The sequence below is a fragment of the Scleropages formosus genome, chromosome 2, assembly GCF_900964775.1.
Source record: "Scleropages formosus chromosome 2, fSclFor1.1, whole genome shotgun sequence".
Taxonomy (NCBI): domain Eukaryota; kingdom Metazoa; phylum Chordata; class Actinopteri; order Osteoglossiformes; family Osteoglossidae; genus Scleropages; species Scleropages formosus.
The window spans coordinates 11,794,309-11,820,880 of NC_041807.1; the positions used below are offsets into that span (position 1 = coordinate 11,794,309).

At 44.2% G+C, this 26,572-nt stretch overlaps 2 protein-coding genes across 4 annotated transcripts; both read left to right on the forward strand.

Annotated features, from left to right (window-relative positions):
• The first annotated feature begins 924 nt into the window (after positions 1-924).
• On the forward strand, positions 925-3,524 carry LOC108931334 (amphoterin-induced protein 2-like). The gene is made up of 2 exons (XM_018747048.1): positions 925-935; positions 1,306-3,524. Exon 2 carries the CDS (start codon positions 1,363-1,365, stop codon positions 3,025-3,027), a length of 1,665 nt encoding a protein of 554 aa, XP_018602564.1. The 5' UTR covers positions 925-935; positions 1,306-1,362; the 3' UTR covers positions 3,028-3,524.
• A 2,984-nt stretch (positions 3,525-6,508) lies between these two features.
• Positions 6,509-25,802, forward strand: LOC108931627 (sodium-coupled neutral amino acid transporter 4-like). Of its 3 annotated transcripts, none has more exons than XM_018747531.2 (16): positions 6,509-6,648; positions 14,183-14,319; positions 14,506-14,596; positions 14,703-14,818; positions 18,605-18,678; positions 18,780-18,872; positions 18,953-19,034; positions 19,659-19,741; positions 19,930-19,988; positions 20,848-21,111; positions 21,202-21,281; positions 21,369-21,469; positions 21,757-21,881; positions 23,755-23,899; positions 24,447-24,544; positions 24,686-25,802. In XM_018747531.2, the coding sequence occupies exons 1-16, from the start codon at positions 6,604-6,606 to the stop codon at positions 24,785-24,787; spliced, it is 1,695 nt and encodes a 564-aa protein (XP_018603047.1). In that variant the 5' UTR covers positions 6,509-6,603; the 3' UTR covers positions 24,788-25,802. The 3 variants fall into 3 exon arrangements, with proteins under 3 accessions (XP_018603047.1, XP_018603050.1, XP_018603049.1); XM_018747534.2 differs by lacking the exon at positions 6,509-6,648 and adding an exon at positions 12,339-12,479; XM_018747533.2 differs by lacking the exon at positions 6,509-6,648 and adding an exon at positions 13,168-13,249.
• The last annotated feature ends 770 nt before the right edge of the window (positions 25,803-26,572 follow it).

A 26,572-nucleotide genomic window follows, 5' to 3' on the forward strand; every position in this document is an offset into this window, starting at 1 on the left:
CTCTTCTCTCTAGCACCTAAGAGTATTCAGTCCTGCCACTATCTGATTTTTGGAAAATTATTACAAATTTACAAGTTACAATGAAAACAAAACATTATTTTCAGTCACTGCAAGCTGATACCGAAGTCAAGAACTGAATCCGAGAGTAATCAAAATTCAAGTAGTAAATCGCCTGTGTAACGGCATTTTTACTCTAATTGTGCATGTGTATTACGTATACTACGCATTTTTACCGTGCCTAAAATTTAAATGTGCCCCAACGATAACGAAAAATAAGGTCAATAAATATTTAAGGAGAAGCTTAGGTAGAACAACAGGCGTTTCTCTGAAACTTGTGAAACAAGAGTGACATGGCTCGCGCAGCGCCGAGAAGCTTCGCCACGCACAGGGTTTTTACTTTCACATTGTGTAAAGTAACTAAGCGCGACAAAAAGGAAGGACTAGGTAAAACCGCTGCATCTCCACCACGGAAGTTACTAAGGTCCAGTATCATAGACAGCTGGGACATGAGCATATTTGTCCACAACATCCCTTTATGACTTGGGTTTAGGATTTCTGACGTATAACGCTAACAGCTGCTCCCTCTGTCTTCTCTCTCTCTGTAGGAACTGATTTTCTCTTTCTCTCTCTCTCTCTGTGTAAGAGCCGATTTGTCGCTCTCTCTCCCTGTAAAAGCTGCTCCGTGTGTGTCTCTGGTCCCCAGAAACCTCCTCCTATGTGGTCTGCGCTCCGCTTCGGTCCGTGTCCGGGTGAGCAGGTCTCGAGATAGGCGCGTTCCTGCGCCGCTCCGTTTTCTGGCCGTGCTGGTGTTTACTCCGGGTTGGAAATCTATGTGTTGCGTTCGAGGCCGAATGGATCTCTTTTGAAACCAAACACAGTGCACGAAAAAGAAGGGGGGGAAACTAACTTTGGGGAATTGATCGCAGGAAAGTAAGGTTTGCATCTTTATCTCCTCTTCATCTGTTGACATGGTCGGCTGATGGGTGTTCCGGGGTTATCGTTTTCCTCTTTGAACTGCGGCGTGATTCTATTTATCAGTGTGTCTTAAAAATATAAAACACGTGTAAGTGCTTTTGTAATCTATGTAAAATAAAAGTAAGACAAAAACTGGCAGTTCTTGATGGACTTTACTGCAGATAAAATGGATAAATGGGGCAAGAACAAGTTTTAATGTCTCCCAATATTTCTGTATAACCTCTGACTGAATATTAGAGTATTATTGTTAATATTTTTCATCTCCCAGTACCTGACAAGTTGTTACAGCACTCATATGGAAGGCTCTAGAATTTTCTGTGTTGGTTCTAGGTTCCCCACAGCTGACTGACTGAGCTCCAGCTGGCAGACTGTGAGGGCAGTTGTACCATGGTGTGGGCTCAGCCACAAGGGGGGTCTCCCCACTGGGGTGCATGTGGAGGCAGAATCTGTCTCTTTATGCTGTTGGCCATTGGGCTGCTGTGTTGCGTGTGCTTGGTGTGTTCCGTGCCGCAGGGCTGTCCAAGACCTTGTCTGTGTGCCGGAGATATGGTGGTCTGCAGCAACCAGAACCTCTCCACCATACCAGACCACAGCTTGGCCTTTGCCTCCAGGCTGGACCTTAGCTACAACCAGATTGCTGGTCTTGCCCCAGACTGGACCCTGGACCGTCTGGACAAACTGGACGCGCTGATTCTTCACCACAACGCCATCAGCTACATATCGCCAAAGGCTCTGAGTAGGGTACCACATGTGAGGTATCTGGACCTGTCCACCAACAGAGTGAGGACCGTGAGCAAATCCACATTCAGTGACGTGAAGCACCTGGAAGTTCTGCTGCTGTTTAACAACCAAATCACTACAATAAGCCCACAGGCTTTTAGTGGACTTCATAGCCTGCAGAGAATATACTTGAGCTGGAACATGCTCTCTGAATTTCCATCTGGGCTTCTGGTGGGAAAACGCAAGCTTCCCCAGCTGGGATTCTTGGACCTGTCCTACAACCTGCTCACACAGGTGCCTGTACTAGAGATACTGTCTTTACCAGCATGGCAGCAGGCTGGAATATATCTTCATGGAAACCTGTTAGCATGTGGCTGTGCGTTGCACACAATGCTTCAGCACTGGTCCCAGAAGCAATTCCGTTCAGTGACTGACTTCAGAAGTGATTACACATGTCTCCTTCCTGGAGTCAGCAGGTCTTTGAGCGTGTTCTCTATGCCAGCAGGATTCATGAACTGTTCAGGTAGTGCAGTGGAAGCCTCCTTGGTCTCCGGCCATCGCGTGTTGGAAGTTCACGTAGGAGAAGCCATTGTGTTGCACTGTGAGAGTGCTCCGCCCCGTGATGTACACACCACCCTGCTATGGGTCACACCTGCTCAGCATGTGTTGCGGCCCGGCGTCCACACAGGGGCACTGCATGTCTTTCCCAATGGCACCCTTGAGCTCTACAAGGCTCGCCCTGAGGACTCTGGGATCTATACCTGCATCGTTGTCAGCCCAGGGAACAACCTGAGCCAGAGCATTGAGGTGTCTGTTAGGGTGGGAAACTTGAGCAGTGATCGGTCCAGCCAGAGTTTCAGCACAGCTCTCACCACTTTAGGGTCCTGTGGGGTGAGCCTAGTGCTAGTTCTGCTCTACCTGTACCTGACGCCATGCCGCTGCTCGTTTCGAACCAAGAATGCTTCAAAACCATATGGAGACCACGCCACCATGTTGAGTGATGCAAACTGTGGTTATAAAAGTGATGTCAGCTGCAAGTGGAGGGATGATGCTCAATGTCCAGGGGAGGATGATCCTCACTGCAATGGGAAAGACGATGCCCTCTGTGAGTGGAACAATGGCACACACTGTGAGGGAAAGGCTGGCGGTGTGAAGAAGGTTGTGTTCCTAGAGCCTGACCACGAGTATGAGCATGAGTCTGACTGTGAGCATGTCCAGAACAACCATATGTCTGGAGGTGGACCATGGGGCAGATCCCAAGGGAGCATCCTGAAGAACAGCAATGCCCAGGCCTCCTCCTCCACAGCAACAATGGACTCACTTGCTGCTTAACTTACTCAGCAGTTGTGGGTGGTTCTAGGTACAACCATGGAACTAGTTTCACGTTTGATGGCTATTTTCATGTATTGTATTCCTAAGTGTGATCGTGTTTGTGGTCATTCACTATAGGTTCAATTCACACATTTTATTTCTTATTGAAAGGAGCATATAACTGTCTTTATTGTAGCTTTTATGACTCGTAGAAGAAACATGTGGAAGCAGTTAGTGCCCCAAAAGGGAACAAATGTATCCTTACTGAAGTACCAAAGCCAACCCTTGCACTCATAATACTTGCAGAATAAAAGAACCCCTTGGGTCGAATGTTAACTGTTGCAAAACAAAAATTGTTAGAATATGATACGAGGTACGTTATTTGTCGACATGGGATGGCAAAACGTTGTGACCAAGAGGTTTCTGTGTTCTGTTCATATGCACATTGTTGACACATGTTCTTTGTTTTGAGGACTGTTTTTTGTATCAGTTTCTATGTATACTGTACAACACGGAGGACTTGCAACTTGCCTTACGTCTTCTTTTTGGGTCAGCATTTTGTGTACTCTCTTTTACTGATGAAATTAAGCTTCATCTATTTTCCATATCTGCTGAAAACTGAAAGCATGTCACGGTTCATTGAGTTTTGTACATCTGCAAACACTGTTATGTTAAACTACTTGTGGTGATGTAACTATGTTTGATACAATGTCCTGCACAGATCACAGTGTCAGGCCCTGGCTTAATGTCCTGCCCCAGTCAGAGGAACAGGCGCCGCTTTGGGTGACTAACAGGTGTTTGGGGGTTGCCCCTGAGGGTCACCTGTCAGTCAACATCTGATTCCTGAAGGACAAATTTAACCCTGGGATGGACTGGGGGAGACCATGGCCCCTGTTTAAAAGCAGAGCTAGACACATGATATGATCATGACTGAACCCACTGACATCTGTCATCAATTAAAAAAAAATCTCTTGAATGATAGAATTACATCATACACATGTTTAACTTATTTTTCTGCAAATAATCTGAGCCCAAGATTTATAATGGCTTTGCTTCTTTAATACACACACACACACACACACACATTTTCAGAACCGCTTGTCTTTAATTATTATTAAGAAACATTTGAGCTCAAAAGACAGCAGAGGAGTAGAGGTTTTGCTGTTAGATATTCTCATGCTATACATTTTGTTTGCAGTTACACATTCAAAACCCACAACTGACAGCAGAGCCTACTGGTTTTGAGGTATTCATCTTTGTGTAACTGTGTAATGATGGTAATGGAGCTGTGAGGCTTTAACCACAGCCACCATCCTGTTTCCATACAGTATCAAATTCTTAAAAAAACCTTAATTGTCTCCTTTGGAGAACTGTGTATTCAACCAGAGTAAAAGAGGATGCCTTCACAGCTTTGGGTGGGTAAAGAAACACAGCCTGCTTCAAGGGGCCAAGGAAAGAAATAATTTGTTGTATTTCAATATTTATGAATGAATATCAAAAACGTCTGGTTAACCTGAGTCCTTTAACATGATGAAGAATTACAGCATGGACCTTTCTATGTAATTAATTATGTTCCATTGTGTGCAGTAAGAAAATATGATAACTGAGGAAGAAACTTTTCCAATAATTTATGGATGCATTTTATGAAGTATTTATTTACTGAGATACTATAAATGTATTTAACAGTAGTGGCTATCACATTAATAGTCAGTTGATTATTCTAGAGAGGGACTGAAACTTGTGTTTCTGTGACTCCTGAGCTGAGTGATGGGAAATTAGAAAATTAGAAAGTCTCTTCACAAAAACACCGGCATAACAACAGTAATGACTTCTATTTCAAACCGAATATTGTCCATGCTGAAGAAGAAATGAGGCTTGAGAAGTGTGCAAAGAACAAAACACATACAAGCTGTTGATACATTTATGGATTCTGTGCATATTGCTGTCGTGTCCTTGAACAAATCTGTAACTAGTGGAAAAACAAAGTAATCAAAAAAATCACTCTCTCACACACACACACACACACACACACACACACACACACACACACACACACACACACACACACACACACACACACACACACACACACACACACACACACACACACACACACACACACACACACACACACACACACTTTCAGAACCGCTTGTCCCATACGGGGTCACGGGGAACCGGAGCCTACCCGGTAACACAGGGCGTAAGGCCGGAGGGGGAAGGGACACACCCAGGACAGGACGCCAGTCCGTCACAAGGCACCCCAAGCGGGACTCGAACCCCAGACCCACTGAAGAGCAGGACCAGGTCCAACCCACTGCGCCACTGCACCACTGCACCCCTGTTCAAAAAAATCAAATATGGTAAAATATAAAAAATGTTCTCTATTAAAACCATACTGTCCTGCCAAAGAGTGACAAGTGACAAAATATAGCTGTTTATGAATAACCTACTTTGTTTAGCAACACTGGCATTGTTTGATCAATTATTTCCAGAGTTTTTGAGTGATTCCACTGTACTACAGTACAACACTGTGTACACTGGAGACTGTACAATATTCAGTAGGTGTAAGTAACAGAATTTAGGTGAGACTAATCATTTTATTTGCACTTCAGCCAAAACTGCTCACAGTACTGTGCAACAGGCCACTAGTTTGCCAGGCAGTAGAATAGGCAGCTGAGATGATTATCCAGAAAACATCACAATCTGTGAGTGAATTCAACAATCTAACTTAATATAGGAGTAGCTAATACTAAAGCTTCACTTGTCATATCAAGATCTGACTAAACTTTGCCACTGTTTTCCCAGTTGTAGAGGTTCTTCATGTACAAGGGCATATATGTGGTGCAGGAACCCAGCCAATGTAATCATGATATATCTAATCTCTTTCTCTGCTTCCTCTGTGTTTGGCATTTCAGAAGGTCTTCTCTTATCACAAGGTGTGGTTCCAAACAGCAAGCTGATGACCAGCCGGACTCCCCTTTGAAGACTCACCGGCAGCTCCTTCATCTCTTCTACTTGCACTGCTGAAGATGTTTACATGCTGAAATTCATATAAATAGCAATACATATGTGGAAAATGAAAATAGAACTTAGAATTAAGAAAAGGAATTTTGCCAGCTGTTAAAAATTTTGTTCTGGTCATTTTTATTTGATAACTTTGATTTCAATTAACTGCAAACTGAAAATGCTTTGTGTTAATACTTGGCTTTATTTTTTCAACCTGCTCTGTGTGTGTGTAATTTTCACAGGAATCCTGGATTTATTCTTCCGTTTTTCCCCCAAATTTTCAGCCCGTTAATTGACTCTTCATTCATTTATTAAGTTTACAGCTCTCATTCTCCATAATCTTGTTTGCCAATCGCATAATAATACCTGAAACTAGATGGTCGAGTGTAGCAGCAGGGATACTTCCCGTGAAGCGCTGCGATTATGAGCTCCCACCCACTGTACACACGCGTGGGTCTCGAGCGCGAGCTCTTGCGCTGACTGTACTGGTCCCGCGCAGTTCAAGTGCCGTCGAAGAGGCGCTCAAGACCATATGGTGGAAATTTCCGCAGAGCAGCGGGTGCGATTAAATGGGCATTGTCGGTGCACATGGTCCACGGCACCGCGCTCCTCTTCGGGTCCCGGTCCTACGAGGTGAGTCCGCTGGAACTGCGCCTCTGTCTGTCACATTTTTATTTATTTATTTCTTTATTTCTTTATTTATTTATTTTATATACATACTAATACTGTGTGTCCAGTGTTCTCTGGTGTGCAACTCGATACTAATGTGAGCAAAACTCAAAAATAATAGCAGCGCAGAAAAAAGTGATTCATTTTGCACTCAAATAGACAATATCCGGGGTGCGGTGGCGCAGTGGGTTGGACCACAGTCCTACTCTGTGGTGGGTCTGGGGTTCGAGTCCCGCTTGGGGTGCCTTGCGACGGACTGGCGTCCCGTCCTGGGTGTGTCCCCTCCCCCTTCAGCCTTACGCCCTGTGTTGCCGGGTTAGGCTCCGGTTCCCCGTGACCCCGTATGGGACAAGCGGTTCTGAAAATGTGTGTGTGTGTGTGTGTAGACAAGATCCAGCCAGTATCTCGTGTGTCTTTGCGGTGGCCATTGCATTCCATTTATTTCATACCATTAAACGCTTTTAAGGAAAATCTGCGGCATAGATGAGCATGTGATGTCATGGATCTCTACATGTCATTTATTCTTATTATGATGTCCAGCTGTTTACTGTAACATGTGAAGGCGAATACACTTTGGTGACAGTCTACATGAGCTGTTTTTAGGAGCAACTGTCGCTCGTCACACCACTATCTGGTATGTCCTGCCGAGGTTGCGCCTTAACGTGCACTTGGTGTTTTATTTTTCTGCAGTGGCGTCACTAGGGTTGGTGTCACCCCCCCCCCCCATGGACCTCCTCCCGTACCAGACCTTACAGAATCCTTAGTAATGTTTTTTGCACTAATGTTACTTTTAAATCGTAATTCCCGTATATCACTGAATGTAATGGCAAATAGTAGTAACATAAACAACTATCAAAGTTAAAATTACGCGTTTAAATTACAATATCATATGCAAAGGCTAATGTATTGATTTATAGTTTCATGTGGTAAAGTGAAAATTCGGTAAGAAAACAATAGAATTCGAAGTAGAAACGTTTAAGAACTACATGAGAATTATGTTTATTGTAACGTTATTGATATAGGTTCACAAATACTAATTACCACAATACCGTAGCTAAAACACCAGAAAATTTGAGGAAATCAGCGACTGAAAACACCAGCTGGACGAAAACAACAGCGCGTGCGGACGAACCCACGTGATTCGAAGCGTCATTTTAATTGGGTAGTAATAAGAGCTCTGAGCGGTGCACATCATAAGGTTCAAAAAGTAAATTAGCACAGAGTTTTATCCTCATAGGTATATTGATACATGTAAGCTGGGCTTCTGAAAACTGTTTTTGTTGTTGTAACTACAAGGATATTTTTATAAATATAAATATATACTTTCATACTTACACACACACTTTTATACTTATACATATTTTATACTATAAAATAAATATATATTATATATCCTATGGAGCATGCTTTGCCTTGCCTTTGCTCATGGTCTTGTGTTTCACATCTTATATCCTAGGCAGTCCCCGGGTTACAAACATCCGACTTACGTACAACCCATAGTTATGAACCACCCCCTTACTGACCAGAAGTTATTTTTTTTTCACCCTTAAATAATCAAATGAAAACTTCATAATTAACCCTATTATATTAAAAGTTCAAGTTACTGTACATACAATGGTTCGTTATAACAAACGGGTGCTACTTTGCAACGCTCATCAAAACATAGCGCGTCTACAGTGGTTTGTCGGCTCCTGGACCTGAAGTAGGACAAAGACTTCCTTCTTTTCAGTCTGAGCACGTATTTGGCTTTAATTTTTTTTTGTTTTTACCCTCCTAACTATGGCACCAAAGCGTAAATGTGATGCAAGTGATGGTGATGCATCCAAGAAAAGGAAAACAATCATGACTGAAACTAAAGTGGAAATAATAAAGCGAAAGGCCAACGAACATTGGAAGTTTCTTTAGTGTTTTGCACACGCGCACACACTCTTTCTCTGAGAGAGCACTCAGCTATAAAAAACACTTCTCAACCTCTTCTCAGTTGCGGAATCTCACTCAACACAATCGTCCCCTGTGCGTTCTCAAACTTACTTCGCTTTGCTCTTCAAGTCCTGTCCCTCATCATTCACAGTCCCGTTCCATGTCTCTTTGATAACAACCGCCCGCCTTGTCCCTTGACCACAATTTCGGGTCTTTGCCTCTGTTAGTTCACCGACCAACTGACCAACCATCCGCCCGTCCCTGACCACAAGAATACATCTGATCCCTTAATACTGAATAAATGATCCTGCACTTGGGTCCAGCCTCCTCCGTGTCCTATGTTCATCATGAAAGTAGCAACATTTATTATTTTCTCTTTCAATGTCTCTCTTTATGATAAATACTGGAGTTACAATTATTATTAATATTATTTTAAGTATTTTTACTGTATTGTTATATTAAACATGTTTTAGTGTATCCAGAAGTGCATCTTTAATGTTTTTTATTCCTAGAAAGTTACATGATATATACTATATGGTATATAGTATACTATATACTAAGACAAACATTTGACAAAGTGACGTTAGATACACACCATACCTAACTGTTCTGACTTACATACAAATCCAGCTTAAAGACAGACTGAGGAATGGAACTCATTAATAACCTGGGGACTGCCTGTATATATATTTGGCCCCCAAAAGTGGACAGTTTTTCCTTTTCCCCGTGATTGGATGAGGTGGTAATTTTTCCATTGTTACATATTTCTGTAATTCAACTATTCCTCCAGCTTAGTTGTGTGAATGGCAATACAGTGCTTTGCGATTACTTTTGTCAAGCCCCCAGGACCAAGCAGAGCGGCAACACCTGCAGCTAATTGATCAGACCCGGGATAAAAGGAGCTCCGTGTCAGCGTGTGGATTCTTGCAAACGCCCTTGTGGAGTTGCAGTTTCAGCATCTTTATCTTGTTCTTCGTGCCCTGCTTTGTTCTCTTGTTCCTGGTTTTTGACCCTCGCATGTTTTCCTCAACCACTGAGTTTTGGCTTGCCTGTGTTGTGATGTCTATGCCTGGAAGACCTTTGCCTGTCCCTGGCCTTGGTTGTGTCCTGCCCTGTGAACCTTGTGGAAAGAATAAAACCAACCTGGAACTGGGTCCACTACTTATCTCCTGTCTCCAGTCAGCCTGTGTGACAACTTTCATTGTAGCATCAGTGTTTACTAGACAAGCAGTGTACTCCTTACCTCTTGTGCAACAGACATCAGTGACTTGTAGGGCAGTAGAAGGTTCTGGGGTATCAAAGAGCCAAAATCAATGATTAGAAGTGATCAGTGATTAAATGTGAGGTCTTCTAATATTGCAGCTTGCCTCCTGGATATTTCTGCTTCACCACCACCTACCAAGACTGAGATCCTTCACCTCACAACTGGTCTATCCACCTGTCAGGAACTCTCCGTCACACTATACAAAGTGCTCATTTCATCCGCTTCATTGGTCAAGAGCATGAATGTATTAATGAATTCAAATATCTGCTTATCACAACACATTGAAGCCATATCACAGTGTTGCATGTACATCCTGCATAACATCCACAGGATCTACATATATCTCCTGCTGATCCAGAATCGCAAGGTGCAGGATTTTGTTTGACCTGGAAAAGACTTTCCATGTGTCTGCCCTGTTTGCCTCTCTCCATTGGCTCCCTGTAGCTGCCAGTATCAAGTTCAAGACTCTGGTTACAGTCTTCAAGTCCATCAAAGGGTCAGCACCCTGATACATAAACCACATGATCACTTACTATTCCCCTGTCAGACTGCTATGCTCCTCTGCCTTTGGCCACTTGGTGGGTCTATGCACAAGAGGGTCAAAATCAAAGGCCCAATAAGTTCTTGATTTTGATTATGGTGCTTAAATGAGTTCCCTCTCTCTTTCAAAACTGCTGAATCCCTTTTTTAGAGAGTGAGTAGTATACCCTTCTGGTGTCTGGTGGACTGAGTGTTGTCTTTTGGATGAAATGTACCACCATACCACCCCCTGGAATCTCATGAAGAAACTTGGTGGATGACCTTTGCAACGTCCCTCAATGGGTTCTGCCCTGCTGTTTGCCTTTTGTGAGATTAGTTCGCAACCAAGGCCAAAATCCTCTGTTACCCCACATGACCCCTGCCTCTTGCAATAGGGTTTGCAATAAACAGATCAATAATTTGAAAGTCTGTGAATAACCGCTCAGTTCTGTCTGCCAGGAACTGCATTCAGCTGACAAACACAAGGAACACCTGCGGTCAATGTGGAAATAACCTCATCAAAAAGAAACTGCAACTTTTCAGTCATCTCAACCATTTCTTTACCATGTTTCAGAAACATGATACGTGATTGCATTAATAGTTCTAACGATCAGCTGGATTGTTACTGCAGAAAAAGTAATCCTAATTAACAACAGAGTCTGACCGTACCATTTCAGTCTCTTCTCCATACAGTAAATAACTGTAAAGGGCCCTCAATACTTTGTTCATAATCAACATTTTTGTTTGTGTTTAGAGGACATGGTCTATAAATGCTTTCATATTTGAGATGGAGAGGTTGGACCCGGTGTCTGAGGTGACTTCATTCATTATTCTTTCATACACATGTGAATTATTGGAGCCTATTTGATAAGCAGTGAACTGTGGGGAGGAGTTGGATTGACCAGGAATAACTTTGTGGGTTTTTCCTATCAAGTATTATTCAGGAAGCTAGAATGCCAGAAGTAATGGTGACATCAAACCTTCATGGCCCTCGTTGTGCTCTAGCTAGTGGCTGCAGTGTGGCCTGCCAACTCTGTACAGATGTATTTTTAGCCCGTTCCCAAGAAGGCTGCTGGAAGGCTGCTGCTACCAGCTGTCCCTCCATGCCATCATTGTGACAAAGCTTTCTTGTGAGCTTACAGCGGCACTGCATCTTCTCATCTACCCAATTACTGGCTGTAGAGAACCTGGTTCTTATCAGTCTGGGACATTTTGATAAATATTACAAAGATAAGTGGTTACATGAATTTCTCTTTGCACTTGTTTGTGTGCAGAATGACAGCTACATAAGTTGACCATGTGGTGGCTTTATTTGGGAAATGCTCACTCCGTTGGAACATTTGCTTTATGACACTGTGGGAGACTTCACTGCACCATTTGGACAAATGGGAGGCAGGGGGGCTGAGGAATGTGTTGGGACTGGGTTACAAGGCACAGAGTCCACATGGTTGTGTGGTCTATCTGCTCTCGTGTGAAATGTGCACTTTTGTGCTTAATTTGTATGTTACATTTTGCCAGCAGACAACCTGGTATCAGCTCCCACTGACTGGACGTATCCTGGAATTAACAGGAACCCACTGATGTACAACTTCCCTGTGCTATATTCAGATTAATGCTGATCATTATGGAAAAACAACAGTTGCAGAAGATAATTCTGCAGGCACCACCACCAACTGAAAAAATGGTTTATGGCAATTTTATGTACCCAGTGTTTAGCGTCTATGTAATCCAGTTGAGGATTACTGTTTGTACCTGGAGTGTCACCATTTAGGACCAGCCTCTGTACCTGGAGAGGCGGAGTCTGCGATTGCTGTCAGGTTGCTTTTATGCCAGACAGCTGAATGTCCTGGAGGACAGGGGTGGTGATTGGTGCAAAGACCAGTGTACCAGCCCTCCAGCCTTCTAAGGAGGGCTGCAGTGTGAGGACCAGCCCATCAGAGGAGCAGGGAAAGTGGATGGAGCAGGACAGAGGTCACATCACAGGGGGGACTTTTCTCTTAAAAGAGCTGTCAATGTCTTTGACCGTGTGAGGAAGTGGGAAGCGCTGCTTCAGTTGGTCTCCAGGCATTTCTGTGGATGTTGATGAAGAGAGGTAAGACGAGGTGCTTTAGTATGTAAATTAGTGTATCATCTTGAACAGGTACAGCTTCTGTTTGGCTGCCTTCTCTGCAATGCATGTCATTTTGCACTCTAAATGAATCTTTACCATTTAAAATTTTTATGTGGTCTCAGGTCTTTGCTTTAGAGGACACAAATAACCATTGGGATCGTTTTGCTGATGACAGTTAATATTGTGATGTTTCATATTCGCTGTAGGCTGTACCACACATACTCATGGATGGCTATAGAGTTGTATGGTTCATGGTCAGATTTCTGTGACATGTTGTGGCAGGCATGCACTTCACCTGCTTGGCCAGGTCTGGCCTTCAACACGGGTGTGGGCCTTGAATCATGACTTTCTGCATTGACCTGCACTGTTGGAGGAGCTGATTGGAGGATGCTGTCAGCCTCCAGCTGAAGTTAAACACAAGGATGAGGTGTAAGAGAAAGGGTGTGCTGAGTCATTGGAGGGCACTCGTGGGGTCAGAGGATGGACACAGTTGTCCCTGTACCATGGACCTAGCATGAGCAAACAGAGGTGATGCAATGATGTGTGTGACGCTGGTTGGATTTTGGAGGTGGTTGTCTGACCATCTTCATGACATAGGTAGGGGCAAGGCGTGAGGGGATAGCTTTGATTGGCTCACCAGGGTCCTCCCTCTCATCATTAAAGGGTTTGCTCACCTCCTTAGCCTGAAGCAGCCACTTGTGTCCAGTTGTTAGAGTCAGCATCGCTTTGTTTTCAGAAGATCACTTTGTGAGGTAATTCTTCATTACATTTCATTATGGAGAGTGGTTACGCTTTCAGTTGTGTTACAGTTTAAGATTAAAGACAAGTACAAATCTTTGAATGAATAGCACCTGATAACCTGGCTGTCCTTGTGTACAGGGCCACATGTCCATGTAGAAGTACACAGGTCATTTTATTGTTTTATGTTCTTTAAATCTTCTAACGAATACAAAAGACCTATGCTATACATTCTCTTAATGTTATATTGGCACTGCACAGGGCTTGTGGTTCAGTTTTTATCCGTGTTATTCTGCCATCCTAAATGTTCTTTCAGCAATGCCATTAAATAGTTGTTTGTTGTGTGGTATGTTTATATTCTCAAGTTTCAAGTTTATTGTCATAGGTACAAGTACTGTGTACAAGTATCATGAAATTCTTCTTGAATGCTTCTTCACAGACTATTTTATAAGTATTCTCTTTATACTTTTTAGAGGTCAAGCAATAATGATGTAATAATGATATTACAAGACAACGTTGCTGTCACTCTTTTTATTATCATGTTGACAGTTTTTATTAAGACCGTTCACTACCTGGCAAGTCATTGTTCTTCATAATGACTTAGGAGAAAAAGGTTTAATGCACTGGAATCTTTCTATATGCACTGATACCCATCACAGCTAAATGTAAAAAACAGCTTTCAATATGTCTGTTAAATGTAGTCTCTTAAGAAATGTGCTGCACAAAAGTAGTTTAAAAAAAAGTGGACATTGCAAACAAAGGCAGGTGAGTGTGGGGTTGTGCTTCAGTAGAGTGTTACCACTTCATACACAGCTGTTCTCTCCAGGGATATTACTGCCTGTCCTGCAGTAACGCCCAGCCAATTTTCTTCACAGAATATAGGGATCTGAAACTGAGATAAACATGCTGAAGGACTCTTTAAGCAGTATTTCTTCTACTCCAAACAGGAAAAGCCTGTAGCAACTGTAGCCATGGACCAGATGGAGATACAGATGGTCAGAAAAGAAGCAGATGAAAGCAGCACAGACAGTCTTGAGGGTCAATACACCGAACCCATCGGCTCTGAAAAGACCACTGTCAACAGGTTGGTCCTAAACATGGAACTGCTGACACAATCAGATGTGTATGTTGGCTGCATCTTCAGTTACCGAGCTATCTGCCATTACCCCAAAAGAAGAGAGTTCTGGGGCTGCACAGTATAAAATATGACTTTTTCATGCACGTAATACAAAAACCTTACTGATCCAGCTCTTTCCCCTTTACCTTTCAGTCAGTTTCTTGCTGAAGAAGATGCAGAGAGACAGAAGTTTCTCACCAATGGAATTCTGAAGAAGAAGTATGATGAGTACCATGAGGAGCATGTACGCATATGATTTATTTTGTTATTAGCCCTGAAGCGAGCTGGCAAATCCCTTTTTTGAGTCATTGTTACCTGAAATGTGCATGTATTCCTTTTCCTTTTCACAGCATCCTGGCCACACCTCCTTTGGGATGTCAGTCTTCAACCTAAGCAATGCCATCATGGGCAGTGGAATCCTGGGCCTCTCCTATGCCATGGCCAACACCGGCATTGTAATCTTCATGTGAGTGCTTATGGTCTGCACCTCATGTAGTTCTAGCACATGGCTGGAGATGGGAAATGAAACTCTTTTACATTAAATTTATTTATTTAGCAAATGCTTTTCTCCAAAGCAACTTCCAATGAATTCTACGTAATGTTATCAGCCCACACACCTTATTCACTAAGGTGACTTACACTACTAGATACACTACTTAAATTGGGTCACTCATCCATACAGACTTGGGGAAAACATGCAAACTCTGCACAGACTGAGTGGGGATCAAACCCAGGTTCCTCTTTCACCACCCAGGCACTACTACCATCATGCCGCTCTTTCATTTCTTAAATTTCATCGACCTAATCTTTGTAGCGGGGGGGGTGCGGTGGCGCAGTGGGTTGAACCACAGTCCTGCTGGTGGGTCTGGGGTTCAAGTCCCCCTTGGGGTGCCTTGTGACGGACTGGCGTCCCGTCCTGGGTGTGTCCCCTCCCCCTCTGGCCTTACGCCCTGTGTTGCCGGGTAGGCTCCGGTTCCCCGCAACCCCATATGGGACAAGCGGTTCTGAAAATGTGTGTGTGTGTAATCTTTGTAGCAACATCTACAGCAGATAGGAGGGATTTTGTGGTCTCCGATCCACTACATTGCCTGTTGATGGCAGAGGCACAATGAAACCACTTTCTACACACAAGCCACTACAGCTTTCACCAAACCCAAATACTGAGTCATTTGCTGGGAATAACTAATGGAGGTCTACCGTTAAGCAGATCAGTACAGGCCATCATTTCTCTTCCCTCCACTCTTTCATAACACAGAAGTCTATTATGAGATTCAGCTCATAAGGGAGAGTGACATCATTTACCTAAAGTAAGTGCAGCCCTATGAAGAGCAATTTGTAAATAGACAAGATGAGGGAACAGCTGGTAGCTTAGTGGTTAGAGCTACTGCCTTGAAATCCAAAGGTCCATCCATTCATCCATTTTTTATCCCGCTTGTCCTAGTAGGTCGTGGTGGCACTAGGGAGAACAGAGAGACCCAGCTACCCCTGTCCCCCCCAACTTCCTCCAGCTCAGCCTGGGGGATCCTCAGCCCTTCCCAGGCCAACTGTGAGATATAATCCCTCCAGCGGGTCCTAGGCAGACCTTGGGGCCCTGTCCCAGTTGGCCGTGCCCGGTATACCTCCAAAGGGAGGCGCCCAGGGGGCATCCTTATCAGATGCCTGAACCACCTCAACTGGCTCCTCTCAATGTGGAGCAGTAGTGGCTCTACTCTTGAGTTCCTCCCAGATGTCCGAACTCCTCACCCTATCACAGAGAGTGAGTCCTAACACCCTGCAGAGAAAACTCATTTCAGCCACTTCTATCCGCAATCTTATTCTTTCGGTCATTACCCAAAGTTCATGACCATAGGTGAGGGTAGGGACGTAGATCGATCGGTAAATGGAGAGCTTTGCCTTATGGCTCAGCTCCCCCTTCACCACTGCAGTCTGGTACAGCGACTGCATTACTGCTGCTGCTGCTCCCAGTCTGCGGCCGATCTCATGCTTCCTTCTCCCCTCACTCATGAACAAGACCCCAAGATACTTAAACTCCTCCACCTGCAGCAAATTCTCTCCCTTTACATGAAGGGGGCATGCCGTAAGAGAACAATGGACTCAGACTTTGAGGTGCTGATCCTCATCCCAGCTGCTTCACACTTGGCTGCAAACCGTTCCAATGCGTGTTGGAGGCAACCATGTAATGGTGCCAAAAAGGCAACATCATCCTCAAAAAGAGACGTCACCTTCCGACTCCCACACAGAATGCTCTCCCGGCCTCGACTGCGCCTTGATCTCCTGTCCATGAAGACCACAAACAGGAGTGGAAACAAGGCACAACCTTGGTGGACTCCAACATCCACATTGAACAGGCTTGACTTAATGCCGAGTATGCGGACACAGCTTTCGCTCCGTATGTACAGCGACCGAATGACCCGCACTAGTGGCCCCAGTACCCCATACTTCCTAAGCACCTCCCACAGAATTTCCTGGGGAACATGGTCATAGGCCTTCTCCAAGTCCACAAAACACATGTAGACTGGATTAGCGAACTCCCATGCCCCTTCAATTATCTGTGAGAGGGTAAAAAGCTGGTCCACTGTTCCACGGCCAGAGCGGAATCCGCATTGTTCCTCTTCAATCCGAGGTTCAGCTATCAGCCGGAGCATCCTTTCCAGCACCCCGGCATAGACTTTCCCAGGGAGGCTGAGAAGTGTGATACCTGATAGTTGGCACATATTCTCCAGTCCCCTTTCCTAAAGATAGAGACCACCACCCCAGTTTGCCAATCCAAAGGCACTGTCCCCGAGGTCCATGCAACATTGCAGAGGCGTGTCAACCATGACAGCCCTGCAACATCCAGGGCCTTAAGCAGTTCTGGGCAGATCTCATCCACCCCCGGTGCTTTGCCATCGTGGAGCTTACCAACTACCTCAGTGACTTCCACCAGGGAAATGGACTCTGACAGCCCGGAAGCCTCAGGCCCTGACTCCTGTAAGAGAGGCATATCACCTGGGTTTAAGATTTCCTCAAAGTGCTCCTTCCGCCTCCCAACAATGTCCTCATCAGAGGTCAGAGTTTCTCCACTCTTGCTGAGCACAGCCTGAGCGAAGCTTCTCCAACCCCTTCTGAGCTGCCGGATGGTTCTCCAGAACCTCTTTGAAGCCAACTGATAGTCATTTTTCATGGCTTCTCCAAACTCCTCCCATGCCCCAGATTTTGCTTCTGCAACCAGAGCCGCCTTTTTCGTCTGCCGGTACCTCTCTGCTGAGTCAGGAGTCCCCAGAGCCAACCAGGCCCTAAAGGCCTCCTTCTTCAGCTTAACGGCTTCCCTCACCACCGGTGTCCACTAGCGGGTTCTCGGGTTGCCGCCCTGGCTGGCACCAACAAGCTTTTGGCCACAGCTGTGCCTGGCTGCTAACACAATGGAGGTTTTGAACAGGGTCCATTCAGACTCCATGTCCCCTACCTCCTCCGGGACATGGGAGAAGCTCTCCCGGAGGTACAAGTTAAAACCCTCTCGTCCACCAGGATAAACTCCTACTGTATGGCAGCCAGCCGGGGCTTGTGAGTACCCCACACCTGCCCGGCACCTCTCACCCCATGCAACTTCTGAGTAGGAGAGGGACCGCCCCCTATCAAGGAGTTTGGTTCCAGTTATAATTGTAACCTTAACACTGTAAGTTGCTTTAGAGAAAAGTGTCAGGTAAATGATTAAAATCAATGAAATGAAAAGGTTCTCACAGTGTTTCTACTGTTGGAAGCAGTGGTTAGCAGTTTTTACCCCTTACTACTTTAGGGAGGATCAGCATGCATAGCTAGACCTGCTTACCCATGGAAATGCATACAGTGCTTGAAAAATAACCCTGAACTTTGTCACAGACCCACTGACGTATACATATTAGCTCAAGGTAGCAGACTGACACCAGAATCATAGAGCAAAGGCTTATAGTCTCCTGAAAGTTTTTCACTGCCCAAAACAGTGCAAACAAGTGTCTTTGTTGCTTGTCACAACCCATGGTGATGAACTTTGTTAGCTCTATGGTTAGGTTCTCAGAAGCCCAGCTGAATGGTAGACATGAGTTTGGCTGAATTGTAGGTAAAAAAAGCAGAGAGAAATGACTAACAGCGTCCTCCTCTCAGATCTTCTTCTTTCCCCGAACTACCAGATTCTGACACTGCTCAGTGGTCTGTTAAAATGAGAGATGTTCAAGATGTTTGTGAAATCACTGTATCTGATTAATTGTGTATCTTGCATATATTTCTTGTCTTGTAGAAGCCTTCTTTTTGCTGTGGCAATTTTATCCCTATACTCTGTCCATCTTCTGCTGATGACAGCCAAGGAGGGCGGTTAGTGACCTATTTTTCCAATGGCAAACAATACTATAGCACGCTTCGTGTAAGGCCCTTTCTATGAGATGCTCACCTCGAACCTCCGCTTATTTCTGCAGGCTCCCTGATTTACGAAAAGCTGGGAGAGAGGGCTTTCGGCTGGCCTGGAAAAATGGCCGCGTTCGGCTGCATAACAATGCAGAATATCGGAGGTACGTGTCAGTGTGTTGTTAAATTTAGGAAAACAAGTGCTCTGTGTTGTGTCTCATGTGCCTGTCCTTCTGTCCTACAGCCATGTCCAGCTATCTCTTCATTGTGAAGTACGAGCTGCCTGAGGTTATCAGGGCATTCCTGGGACTGGAAGAGATTTCTGGGTGAGCAAGTCGTCATGTTTTCTAGGTCCCCCACCAGGGGCATGTCTAAAGGGGTGGTACAGGGTGGCACCCCTCCCCCCCAAGCCCCCCCGAAATATGATTGGCCCTCTTGGTGCCCCCCCAACGCCATTGGACTAGAGTACTGTCAATCTGACAATACTCAACGTCATTGGATCAGAGCACTGTCTATCACTGCCTGATTTGCAATGTGGAATCACAGTACCACATTTTTCAAAGAGGAAGAGAGAGATGAGTCAACCATAGACCACGTGTGTGTTCATGGTATGAGCATACTCAATTATATATTTTGAAATATGGGGGCAGGAGTGTTGTCGTTCTCTGCAGTAATACTGTAATATGCATACGTGAACTCCATATAACAGCAACAGTACTGGAGCTTGATTGCCCCAGTAAAGACGACCCTCATGGATATAACAGTTTAAGCTCCCAAGAGTCCCATTATATTATGTAGATAGCTTAGCCAGCGTCCTGTCACCACCCCCCATCCACGGGCCCCCCTGACTGGTTTCCCCCCTGTGCCACCTCATTTAAAAAATCCTGGAATTGTCCCTTTCCCCCAAATCCACTCCTTTCATCTGACCTTTGCTCCTTTGTCTCCAACAGTGAATGGTACCTAAATGGAAACTACCTAGTGGTGTTTGTATCTGTGGGTGTGATCATGCCACTGGCTCTCCTCAAAAACATAGGTACGCTGGGTTGGGGTTCTTGTTTTCCAGTGTGCTATGGTGTGCTGTGGCAATGTCATGAGCTGTGGGATGAGTATGAAGTAGTGTGGCTGAGGGAGCTATGTGGTTTAGTAGGTATACCATGGTTGATGTGAGATGAAGAATGGCAGGTTGATGCCACCCTGGTAAACTGTGATGTTTCTCCACAGGCTACCTGGGCTACACTAGTGGTTTCTCCCTCTCCTGCATGGTCTTCTTCCTGGGAGTGGTGAGTCCATCAGATTTCTGACTGGCTTGGACTGAAAAGACAAACATGAAACAGGGCTGAGGTGTTCAGTTGTTCGCCGAGCTTGGCATTTAGGTTGCGAACGTTTCATCACCAATCGAGGTGACAACATCAGTGCGCAAGTTGTGTGATTTGTGTTGGATGCTTCCTCCTTTATATGTAGTTTGATGGGTGGGATTGCCTGAAGCTTGGACGTGATTGGTTGGTTTCATGTGACCTTGAACATAAGCGGTTCTTCTGATTTCTGATGAAACAGGGTGCTGGGGGAGGGGAACAAGGCTTCCTGGCTATCAGCCTGTCAAGCACTCTGCCTTCAATTGCAAATTCAAGGCAACTAACAAAAATCCAGCTCCACAGATGGATGACAATACACAGTTGTGATCTCTGCTGTTAACTGACAACATATAAATAATGGTTGCATGATGGTGCAGCAGGTGCTGGTGCTAGTGCTGCTGCCTCATGTTGTCTGGGATGTGGAATTAGACGTAGGTTCGAACCCTGCACAGTCTTTGTGAAGTTTTCATCTTCTCATAGTATTTGTATGTTTCCTCCCGCTGCTCTGGTTTCCTTCCACAATCCAAAGCCACACGTTTCTGGTGAACTGGTAGCTCTAAATTGTCTGTCGTGTGTGTATGTGTGCGTTGCATTGCTCTTGTGGACTGATGGATGAATGATTGTAGGGAGTTTAGTGCAGTGCATCTAACACTGTAAGTCACCTTGGATAAAGGTGTTAGATAAGCGCTACATACTAATGTTGCTTTGGACAAAAGCGTCTGCTAAATGAATAAATGTAAATTTAATAAGTGAAAGTAATAAATGCTATGAAATTTGTGTGTTTCAGGTAATGTACAAGAAGACACAAGTCCCCTGCCCACTGCCAATGCTTGATCACAACTCGTCTAGCGAGAGCATGAACGCCTCGCTGCTGCTGTCTCCACACTTCCTCCACAATGACTCCGGTGTTGTAGAGTTCTCTCGAGCTGAAGCGGTGACCCCACCTTCTCCCCCCAGCCTGCCCACAGACCACACACCAGTGGTGCAGTACAGGGCCCATGACGCTGATGATGATACGTGCAAGCCCAAGTTTTTTGTATTCAACTCACAGGTAGGATGGTGTACTGGAGGGGGGTGCTGACAGTCGTTAGTGCTTGTCACCATGGCATCACCATAACAGCAAACCTCTGTCTGCGTTTAGACAGTTTACACCATGCCCATCCTTGCCTTTGCCTTCGTGTGCCACCCAGAGGTACTGCCCATCTACAGTGAGCTCAAAGAGTAAGGGTCTGCTTTCTCTCCTTGTTATGGGACTTCAGGTAGGTTCTGAAGGATTGTCGTCTGATGGCTACCCCATTCTCTCCACAGTCGGTCCCGGAGGAAGATGCAGAATGTATCCAACCTGTCAATCTTTGCCATGCTTGTTATGTATATGCTGTCAGCACTGTTTGGCTACCTCACCTTCTACGGTACAGTCCACACATACGCTCACAATCACTCAGACACAGACACACACCCAGGAGCAGCTGGGGGAGAGGTTTAATCCTACACTCAGTTCATCCTGCAATAGAGTTCAGGTTTTGCATGAGTATGCCACAGAAATATTTTGCTAAATGTTTCACACAAATATCTTGATTGCCATCCCAACATTAAGGTAGAGGAGCACTCAATCACATTTTAAAAAGAACCTTTGGAAGCATCAAACAGCATTCAAGTAATATTATTCATGTGCTGGTTTTTATTGTTTTTCTCACAGACAGTGTGGAGGCAGAGCTACTGCACACCTTCACCAAGGTTTACAAGTTTGACACCCTGCTCCTCCTGGTACGACTGGCAGTGCTGACAGCTGTCACTCTCACCGTGCCCATTGTGCTCTTCCCCGTAAGTGTCTTGCACTGCAGTGCATTACGTTACAGTGCACTGTTGTTCCCTGCACTGCGCTGTGCTGCAGTATTCACCTTTACAACGTGCTGTACTCTGTTAGGCACAAAGTACCGTATTACACTGCACTTGTAAATAGTGCAGTCTTCAGCACTATTTACAGTGCTCTGCTTTATGCTGGGCACGCAGTCCCTCATAGCACTGTCCTTCAATGTGCATCGCAGTCCACTGCTTTATAATTTCAAGGCACTGTGCTAAGATGACCATATTACAGTGCATGTTGCAGTGCAATGCCTTTTATCGGTGGGTGTGAGGTTTGAGTCCAGCTCTGGGTGTGTGGAGTGTGCACGTTTCTCCCCATATTTGCATCCCCAGACATGCAGGGAAGAAGGCACTGGCAAGCCACTTCTGTTCCTCCCTTGCCTTGGAAACAATGCAAGTGGTTGCTATGAGTCAGGCCTGATGGCACTTTCATCCATCCATATGTACATGTACTGTATGTGTGTCTAGGTATCACAGTTCAGGTGTGAGTGCAATTGATTTGTCAACAGTCATTGTTAATTGTTCTGGTAAACAGTTAATACTAAGTGTAAACCAGAAGGGTTTGTCTTAAGCCCCTTGCATCTCAATTGGAGCATGAAAATAATGCTTAGTGCCCAGAAGGTGGCACTCTGTGACAAGCTAACTAGATATTGCCAGGGTAGCCTTGATGGCAGATAAGGAGACTGGTAAGGACTGCAGCCTGTGGGGCAATTGTACAAACAGCAGGAGTGTTAGAAATTTCACAGGGCAACAGTGGGAGGATACATTTACATTTACATTTATTCATTTAGCAGACGCTTTTGTCCAAAGTGATGTACATCTCAGCAAAAGTACAATTTATGCATTACATTGAGAGAAGGAGACAGCTGCAGACATGAAAGTCTCAAGCAAACCTAGTTTGTTCCCTACCACTTGCTGCACTGAGGTTCCCACAGGATTCCCAGGATACCACAGTAAAACCCTCTGACCCATACTCTGAGACCGCCATGGACATAATCCACGGATCCGTGGGCAGGTGGTGTTTTGGAGTCAGCTGGTAGTGCAGTAGTCAGACAGCCTTTGGACTGTCAGGTTATGGGTTTAATTCCCTCCCTCTGGCTCTAGTACCCCTAAGCAAGGTAGTTATTCTAAAACTGTTCCAGTAATATGACCCAGCTGTAGGAATGAGTAAATAGACCAACATTCTAAGATGCTTTGGAGAAAAGTATCAACTAAATAAATGTATTCAACATGTCATGGGAAGGTGCTTTTAGAGTTGAAACTGCAGCTTTCCACAGGACACCTTTTCACTAAAGCACAGCAACATGACAGCACAATAGATCAGGCTCCAGTTTCAAAAGTATTTCTAAAATTTGGCAATCATCTCTGCTTTTTATGACTTGTACTTATTACTAATACATAGTATACATGTAATTCTAAAATTTATATTTATTCATTCTAATACTTGCTATTTTTTGATTGTTACTGGTAGTGTTTTTTGTATCTGTACTTTTATTCTTATGCAAAATGCACTAAGGCAACCTTGTTGGGAAGGGTTTTATATATTAAAAATTGAATTAATTGCACTTTTTGGAGTGGGGTGTGATAGCACAGCAGGTTGTCCAGGGCCTGCTCTCTGGTGGGTCTGGGGTTTGAGTCCCGCCTTGTGATGGACTGGTGTCCCTTCCCCCTCCAGCCTTGCGCCTCGTGTTGCCGGGTTAGGTTCTGGCTAGCTGCAGCCCTGCTTGGGGCAAGCAGCTTCTCTGTGTGTGAGTGTGAGAACTTTTTGGGTTATTTCAACTTATTTAATTGTCATTCTGACACTGTGGGTTTTATAAAATCTTTATTTCAGATTCGATCGTCTATTGTAACCCTGATGTTCAGTGGGAAAGAGTTCAGCTGGATTCGACATATGTTCATTGCTGCCTGTATATTGACCTTTAATAACCTCCTAGTGATATTTGTCCCAACAATTCGCGACATCTTTGGCTTCATTGGTGAGTTAAAGCAGATTTCAGATATCAACTGCTATCTTACCAGACACACACACACTTTAAATGTTCTAGAAAACTTAGTCTGTAAAAATTTTGCTAATAGCTATAATATATAAGAATAATTCATATGGCTTTTCATTTTAACATTGTTATTATTTTATAGCTGAATTAAAGTTAAAACTAATTCAAAATTAGCTAAAAATATCAATATATCGTATTCACAGATGTCTATTCAGAGCCACTTGCTGACCCAGTCGCATAAGTCTGCAACATGTCATTCTGATTTTTGGTTGCTCCAACACTCCTATTTTGTCACATTGCATTTTACTGGCAGCTTTTGACTGAATGTGGAATGGCTTTTACTCCGCAAAAGTCAGAAATTTTAGGAATTAGAAGGTACATTAAAAATAAACTGGAAAATATTTGTACCTTTAAAAATGTGTAACTCAAACATTTGTAACATAAGGAAGCAGTGCTTCTACGGTATGTCATGAAGCTGTATAATTATTGGTTTTGCCGGGGTGTTTTTTGTGAATCTGTTCTACATTAGGTGCCTCTGCTGCCACTATGCTGATCTTCATTATGCCTTCTGCCTTTTACATCCGACTCGTAAAGTCTGTGCCCTTTAAGTCACCACAGAAAATCACAGTAAGTGTGTAGGCAAGGTGGCCTACAGCTCCTTCTGGGAAATCTTGGTGGACTGCAATGTTCAATAACGTACAGCATGTCTAACAAGAAAACCCTTCAAATGTTCTGAGTTTCACCTCTAATTCCTCTGTTGGTCCACAGGCTTCTGTGTTTCTTGTCATGGGTGTGGTCTTCATGGTTGGAAGCCTGAGCCTTATTGTTCTGGACTGGATCCACAACCCACCAGGCACTGGGGCCCATTAGGTTGTGAAACACACAGAGAGGGAGTGGCCTCTCTGGGGAGCCACACCCCAGACAGTGTGCTTGGGACACACACCTGATGCTGTTTTTGCAAAATGCCCCTGTCTAGGAGCACTATGGAGAGACTCTTTTTGCATCTGAAGGATATCCATTTTCATGTATGTTTGCCTTGTTCTAAAATGATTTACCCTCTATTGTTGCTCTTTTACATGAATGGTGTGAGATAGGAGCTGACTGTTGGGCTTTTGGTCTTACTTGGATAGAGTGGTCTAACATAGTGTCTGCACTTAGCCAATCCAAATACAACTGCAACCTCCACTGTTAATTAAATCGGTAAATGCAATGTGTGTATGTGTGTGTGTGTGTGTGTGTGTGTGTGTGTGTGTGTGTGTGTGTGTGTGAATCAGTGTGTGAGCCCATGGATGCACCAGCATAACTGTGAAGTGTGGTTCTTTGACAGGGTTTGCTGGCCAGTGGTACCTCTGTGTGGTGGGGAACTTCTTCCTCACCATCCAGTTTATCTGCTCTAGAGCCTAAAATGTTCCTTTGTCTCAAGTGACACACAGCTGCTAACTTTAATTACTAGAGGGAAGGACAGTGATTTGGCAAAAGCAGAGCATGTTAAAAATGTGGTGCTGGGGATTTTTTACATTGGTTGTTTGTAGTTTTTGTATATTTGGTGTAATGTCGTGAAAGCAGTCTTATCATCCATGTCCAGGCAATGTCTGTATCTGTAGAGATGCCAAATCAGAGACATAATGGCTGCGTCTCAAGCCGTATTTCCACCACATGTGCCAAAATACGTCAAACTGTTTGTGTTGAATGAAACCTCATGACCTCATGGGTGAGGATTCCTATGACTGCCTGGGAGATATGGCAGCAATAATTGCAGGTCCATTTTCATGATCCTCAAAAAAAAACAGAAACTGGAATGTACCATACTGTTGTATATAGCAATGCTGAGGTCAAAAGTCTTGTTTTATAATTTCGTTTGTCTTTTGTAAACTAGTCTGAATACCCTGAAATTCTGTATATGAATTCCTTAAAGTAAGGTTAAAAAAAATTATATATATATATATATATATATATATATATCTTTTTGTTGTGTAATAACTTATAAATATAGGTTTTTATGAACCATTTCTTAAGCATTACAGATATTTTGAATGAGAAAGAAATAATTTTTAAATCTTTCGAGATATAATGCATGGATTTTTAGAAAAATTTATTTATTATATATGTTTTGGTTAGCGGGTTAATTAAGTAATTTTGTATAATACAAAAGTTATATGCAATAAACATGCCTAGTATTTATCACAATGTGCTCTTTGTGGTGTTATTTTTCTTCATAAATGTTTTACTTATTGTGTTATTACATGAAGGAAATAAACTTTCAGTTGGTTTCATCTGGTCTTTCAGATACTCCATTGCAATGGCATTAATCTAAATTTTTATTTGTAATTTACAGACGCTGAGTTAACACACTTCAATAATTCACACATACATAGACACACACACATACAAACACACACACAGTCTGACACCACTTGGCCCGAGCGGGGTTGCAGCGAACCTGAGTCTAACCCAGCAACACAGGGCGCAAGGCCAGAGGGGGAGGGGACACACCTAGGATGGGGTGGCAGTCTGTTGTAAGGCACCCCAAGCAGGACTCAAATCCCAGACCCGCCAGAAAGCAGGCACAGGCCACACCTCCCGCGCCACTGCACCCCCCACTTCAATAATTATCATTACTATTACAATTAGCACAGTGGCATACTAGATCATATT

What these genes read in the sequence shown, in the direction of transcription:
- LOC108931627 (XM_018747531.2), top strand. Translation starts at nt 6,604, where the DNA reads ATGGTCCACGGCACCGCGCTCCTCTTCGGGTCCCGGTCCTACGAG. An exon ending in ACCGGCATTGTAATCTTCAT is followed by an intron (nt 14,819 to 18,604) that starts GTGAGTGCTTAT and finishes CTTGTCTTGTAG; the next exon opens with AAGCCTTCTTTTTGCTGTGG. An exon ending in TTTTTGTATTCAACTCACAG is followed by an intron (nt 21,112 to 21,201) that starts GTAGGATGGTGT and finishes GTCTGCGTTTAG; the next exon opens with ACAGTTTACACCATGCCCAT.
- LOC108931334 (XM_018747048.1), top strand. Translation starts at nt 1,363, where the DNA reads ATGGTGTGGGCTCAGCCACAAGGGGGGTCTCCCCACTGGGGTGCATGT.